The sequence below is a fragment of the Ranitomeya imitator genome, chromosome 5, assembly GCF_032444005.1.
Source record: "Ranitomeya imitator isolate aRanImi1 chromosome 5, aRanImi1.pri, whole genome shotgun sequence".
NCBI classification, from domain to species: Eukaryota; Metazoa; Chordata; class Amphibia; order Anura; family Dendrobatidae; genus Ranitomeya; species Ranitomeya imitator.
Genome location: NC_091286.1, coordinates 561,576,088 through 561,582,703, shown reverse-complemented (window position 1 = coordinate 561,582,703; position 6,616 = coordinate 561,576,088). Strand labels below are relative to the sequence as shown.

Genomic DNA, 6,616 nt, shown 5'->3' with positions numbered 1-6,616 from the left:
CCTCCTAGAGTCCGACACAGCCTCGGTCTTCCGGCTACTGGAATCTGCGCTCTGCAAAGGAGGTAGCCAAATCGCTGCTCCCCTGGTATCACTCTCCTGCGCTTCCTTATCCTGCATGACCCTGGGGCATCACACCTGCATCATCGCTACCGCTATACTTACCTCGGGTATGCGCACGGCTTCTTTCCCTCACTAAATTTATTCCCTGAATCCCGGTGTACGCATGTGGATGATGGGAAGTCTAGGGCCGACTAGTCTGCGGACACCATCGCCCCATTGACTAGTCAAAGCCCTCATTAACATATCATAAAGGGCTTTAAAAATACTTTATGTATGTAATAAAGGGACTGTTAGGCAGCATGTCTACATACGCACACATAACTCCTGGTGGTTATGGGGGCACAGGGGACCTGACGGGTTCCCTTTAAGCATGTTTCCTGTCACCTTTCCATGCACATTCATGTAACCTGCACTATCTTTAGCTGCTTTACCATTTCACTTTACAGCCAGCGTGTAATGACTGAACCCGACAACTAGCAGATGATGTGCTTGTCTCTGAGAGCTGCAGCTTGAATCTTATCATAAGCAACAGGTTCGTAATAACGCCGCAAATACGCCCATTAATCAACACAAAGCTCCTACGGCTCCAATAAACCATCTAAAATCTCTTATTGCCGGATCAGTGCCTAAACAAACAATGGTGCTCCGTCCCATTCAGGGTTAATCAGATCTGTTAACCCTTACAGCACATATTGGGATGAGATACATGTAGCAGCTAAATACTAATATCTGATATACTGCAGTCTAGACTCCTGATTCAGCCAGATATCTGTGTCATTAGCTCACTGTGGCTGCCAGCCAACCTCATCTATTCTGTGATTTTGAGATCGTGTCAATCCTGTGTAGGCAGAGGGTAAGCCAAGAGTTAACTCTTCCTGCTTCTCCCTCCCCTGAGCTCTGTGCACACCGAGTGACGTCATAAGGATCACGTGACGCGCCCTATTAAGCGCTGGGAGCTGTTCTGGTGCTGAAACACATATCTCCATCCTGGGAGGGAGCGATGATCTGAGAGCAGCCCTCTGCCTGAAGCACACAGGTAGGCAGCAGCTGGGGGGCTGGCACTGGGCATTGGGTGCACTGCAGACCCCCTGGGGCTTAGGAAGCAAGTTCTAGAAATGCTACTGGAATTTTATAAGGGTTAGTATGTGCTCATCACTCGTCCAGGGGTCATTTCTGCGTCCCTGAGTTTTGGGAATGAGTTGTAGACATTGCTGTTTGTCCATAGCCCTCTCCTCCATAACTTAGTTGTAGTATGGCAGGTGTGGGAGGTGGCAGCGCCTGTTGCTATGCTGTACGCGTTACTGAGCTGCAGACGTAGACAATGGGCAGATGCAGGGGACTGGGATGTGTTACCGGTATGGATCACTTCTGTCCGTCTAGTGAAGCTGCGTGATGATGTCGACCATGCCCAATACAATCACTGTAGTAATGGCTGCCGTCAGACGCATGAACCCAAAGTACAGAGAATAGTAATTGTAAAGTGATTTTACATTCTTGTCCTAAATCAGTAGACGGAGTCCTATGCAGTCTATAACTAAGCGCACTTTGTACGCCAGAGACGCGTCAGTCTGTGTCTCAGGGTTAATGTCAATATTAATGAATAAGAGACGTTTTGGTATTGAGGATTGAAGAGAGGTGATGCACTTTGCCTCTTATTTTTTTGTAGCATCTACAGCCCTGTAAATGTCCATGTAAGATCGTCCAAGGGACACAGATAAAGCCGCAGCTTCTTTATCCAATCTTATTAGCATTTAACTGTGTCCATCCTGGAGGAGAATGTAATGAGATTTGCGATTACACGACGGATTACGTCAGCAGTAAATATAGGCGTATATCCTATATATGTGTTATTATAAAGCACAGCTGACTGTCTGCCGCACATTATCAATGGCAATCATTCATCATCCATAATTCAGTGACGCCTGCGTATGTAATTCTACCTAAGAGGTACACACGTTAGTAATACACAGCATCGGATTCATCCAATATATTACTTTGTATTTCTTAAGACAGACCATTTCCTTTCCATTGCATTACTATCAGATTTGTGATTTTTTTCTGATAAATGAGGCATCACTTCCATATACATCTGCAATCTGGTGAAATATTGTAATAAATCCCTTATGTTATGGCTATATATGTGAAAGCAGATTTTATTATTTATATAAATAGTGAGAAAAGAATAGGAGGATTCCAGACCACATTGGATGCCAGTCATAGATCTACCACAGTTATAATGCCATAGGGTAACTAGTGATGCTTACTCAATATTGCTAGTGCATTATTATGGGTCAGATTTGACTCTAAATTCAGGATTTGGTTTAATTTGCAGCAATTAGGTATAAAACTAGATTAGATAGCCGTAGAGGAAGGTGCGGTAAACAATGTATCATTATCTCAGATACATCGTCCTTGTTGAATGTGGTATTAATGATCACAGAGCGTGTGGGTGGTATTGGCTTTTATTAGTAAATCAAGATTGAAAAGCCTTAGTGGAGGAAAGCCAAGATTAAACTTGCCTCAGCATTACATTTCTTGGTGCTGCTTTAATACATAAATCTAAAGTCAAGGTAAAAATTATTTCAGCCAACCTGCATCTATAAATACAGATACATTAATATCTCAGAATGAAGAAATGGAGCACACTCGCTGGTCATCCGGTGCAGGTAACTTTATTCAAACACTGTGAAAAACATCTTCACGACCGGGGGTGCTATACAAAGAGTGCGGCAAAGCTAGACGACATTAATATGTTTCTATAAGTAGATTGTGATTTCGCAGTCAGAGATCAGACACTGACAAAAATTCATTAAATGTGATGTTTGGAAGCAGTCTCCAGTACAGCACTTTATTGAAGCATTGCTCCTTCTATCATTTGTGTTTTGCATTTCTAATGATATTAAAGTGCATCTAATGACATGATGGACTCAGGGTAATGATATATTTGATGTTCTGTAGTCGTTGTAATCTCATTCATTCCTTGCTGCATATTCATCTCAATTTGTTTTGCAGGAATCACTGACCAACATGGCATCACCAAGGAGCTACTATCTTGCAAGATGCTTATCCCTGTGCTTTTTAATAATCCTTATGTCCTTTGCTGATGCTGCACCATTTCCATACTACCAAGTGCCACAATCAGATCCAGAGTACAGAATGAAGAGTTTACAAAGGCTGCCAAGCCCAGATATGTTAAAGGCACTGGAGTACATTGAAAACCTCAGGAAGCAAGGAAGCAGAACCGAAAGCCTCCCTGACTATACCTCCTACCAAGGGGCACCATTTCCATCTGAGCAGAAGGATGTGCATGCCCTTTCACCAGACAGTGCCAAACCTCTTCTCAATGATGATGAGTCTGAGTGGATGAAAGCAATGTTGGAAGCCTTGATGCAAGCTGAAAAAGAGGCAAAGGTGGTTCCACAAGACAAAAGCAAATCATATAGCAACTTGGACAAAAGTTTACCGCCTGAGCTTATTGAAGATTACGACTCAAGTAAGTGGTCTGAGAGAAGACCAAAAACTAATAAATTATCTTCAAGATTATATGATGACTACTCTCGGGACAACCCATTGAAAAGGACCAATGAAATTGTTGAAGGTCAGTATACTCCACAAAATTTAGCTACACTACAGTCTGTCTTCCAGGAACTAGGGAAACTTCAAGGCCAGGTGAACCATAAAAGAGAAAAATTAGATGAAGACCAAAAACTTTACAAGGATGATGAGGATGACATGTATAAAGCCAACAACATTGCTTATGAAGATGTAGCAGGAGGTGAAGACTGGAACCCAATTGAAGAGAAAGTTGAGAGCCAAACAGAAGAAGAATTAAAGGAAAGTAAAGAAGAGGTAGAGAAGACAGACAACATGGAAGAGGAGATGAAACGTTCTGGATTGTTGGGTTTACAGGATGAGGAGCCCGAAAAAGAAAATAAAGAACAAGAATCAGAAAACCTGCCAAAGTTAATGAATTCGTATTTAAAGATGTGGTTAAACAGACAGGAAAAGGGTAAACAGAATATAGATAAGAGATCACTAAAGTTCTCAGGAAAAAATCTAGACCCTGAAGCTATTTACCAACTGATTGATCTGTCTAGAAACTTACAAATCCCTCCTGAGGATCTTATTGACATGCTACAAGATGAAGATAGCAGGAAGTTTCCAAGTAGGTTGGAATCTGAAAAAGAGGTGGAAGTACCTGAAGATCTGGATGAGGTTTCAGAAACTATGACCGATAAAACGGATGTGTATAAAAGTAAGCAAGGATTTGTAAAGCATCCCACAACTGCTGTACTGCCTAATGGTCCTGAAGACCTAACACTAGAAGATATGATGAACCTCATGGGAGCAGATAAGTTGCCAAGCCAAAAGTATCCATACCTTAATCGATTTAACCAAAACAGTGGTTCATCAAGACCTTACTCCATGTTTAGCAAACCTAAAGGACATAAAGTCATCTGGCCAAATGACTTAGAGAAAAGACAAATTGAATACGATCCCAGATCAGAGAAGGAGGAAGACTTGGCTGACTATGTAGTTAGGATGCTGGCCAAATATCCAGAACTTCTTGGCAACAATCAAAATAAAAAAATCCCTACACTTTACTCACCAGGTGACATTCAGGAGCTTGAAAAGCAGTACGAAAAGGCTTTAAGGGGGTATCTGAGCATGCGAGGTTATCAAGATTTAGAGACTGCAGCCAACAGTAATCGAAGGCTAACTCTACCAAGGGAAACCGATGATACACAAAATAAGCAGTATATAGACGAGGACATGCTTATGAAGGTCTTGGAGTACATGAACCAGGAGAAAGCAGAAAAAGGGAGAGATCACAGTGTTAAAAGATCCATGGAGAATATGTAATTTGTTTGTGTTACCCAACGACGTCATTCTCTTTTTACTATTTTTCTTTTCTGGCTTTGTGGTTAACGTGGACTGGGCTAAGGTTTCTCTTCCAGTTATAGGAATGGCTTTCTGATGACCCAGTGTCAGGATAATCATACATTGTTGCTTCATAGTCATTGCGATAGTATGACTGTTTTGTATCCATTGGACACTCATTCATTACTTCTGAAATTGAAGGGATCTTATATGAAATTGAGAAGGACTATTTAAAGATTTAAAGATTGATAGGTCCAGGACGTTTCAGTCTGCGTTTTTTTCTTTTGACCGTTCGTTAGAAAATACTATGATTATTTAAAAGTGACATTATTATACCTTTGTAGACAATACCTATATTGTTATAAGTGAGATTCTGTGGAAATACAGAATGTGTATACGGAGGCACTTGCAGTATTCTACGGAAAATAAAAAATAATCCAAATAGACAGCAGATCTGGTTCTATGTCTATATCTCAATACCACTGAATGGAGCCATGCATTTTGTCAATAGTTTAAACATTGTTTTTCATAAAGGAGTTTTTGAGATTAAAAAAACAACATTTGCTTACACCCATTTCCAGAAGCTTCAATACCAGAGAAAACTAACTAATGGACAAGTTTGGCACTTTTTCTTGAAGATTAAAACAAACTTTTTCTAATCTCTTCAACTCTTCGATGATAAAACAGTGATTATTGAAATGAAAACACAAATTATTATTGTTTATTGAATCGAAAATGAATTTCATATCAGCAGGGGACAAAATAACATGTTAAATGTTCATCCCTTTGCTCATATTTTCTCTTTTTTTTGTGGAAAATACGTATCGCGATAACACAAGACCTTGCTATACCGTATTTATTTTTATATTATTTTAAAATAAAGAAAGATAAAATATGTAACCTTATGAGAGAAAGTACTGACCTACTTAGACCTACTCTGTCTACTGCAGAATGGAGCTCCAATTAAAGATAATAACCCAGATTATCATAATTAGAGATGATGACAGAGGTTTGCATTTGGCTTTTATTAACCATTTCTTTGAAAAAAAAAGTGTCATATTTAACACTAAGCACTAACCAATGCATGGCTGAATCTTGTGTTCAGCATTGTGTTGCGTGGTATATATTAAAACCTACTGTTTGTTGATCTGTTTCACATGGATTCCCATCATCTGGACTTCACATATCATTTCCCTTGCTTTAAAACTTACCATTTTCACTCCTTCCTAGGGCTGATCTGTCGTACCCATGTATTTGTGGAATGTCCTCAACCTCAGCTGTATTCTCACAGTTATGCATCTGTTTCATGAGATAATTGGGATACAACATATATGGGATACAACATTCAGGTTTCTCTCTCAAGATTTATTTTTAATCACTGAATTATTTTGTTACTGTTTATTGTGTATCGTGTGGTACTGTAAAAAAATAAAATAAAGCATTCTGTATATTTGAAGCATTTATTTTCTGCCAATCATCATGTTAAAACACTTGTAATGGAGCAAATGTCATATAAAATTATTGCATTCATTTACCTACACAAAATATAGTCCTTGGCAGTAAAACTCACTGTTCGTGAACCCACTCTGATTCTCCGATTTAACTCACCAAAGGCACAGTACATTCACACAGGTCGCATTTGCAGCAGATTTCCCACTGAGTATTACAGTACCAA

General features: G+C 39.8%; 1 protein-coding gene across 1 annotated transcript; it reads left to right on the top strand.

Moving 5' to 3' along the window:
• Positions 1-921: 921 nt before the first annotated feature.
• SCG2 (secretogranin II) lies at positions 922-6,397 on the top strand. The gene is made up of 2 exons (XM_069727671.1): positions 922-1,096; positions 3,073-6,397. The coding sequence occupies exon 2, from the start codon at positions 3,088-3,090 to the stop codon at positions 4,921-4,923; it is 1,836 nt and encodes a 611-aa protein (XP_069583772.1). The 5' UTR covers positions 922-1,096; positions 3,073-3,087; the 3' UTR covers positions 4,924-6,397.
• Positions 6,398-6,616: the final 219 nt, after the last annotated feature.

What these genes read in the sequence shown, in the direction of transcription:
- SCG2 (XM_069727671.1), top strand. Translation starts at nt 3,088, where the DNA reads ATGGCATCACCAAGGAGCTACTATCTTGCAAGATGCTTATCCCTGTGC.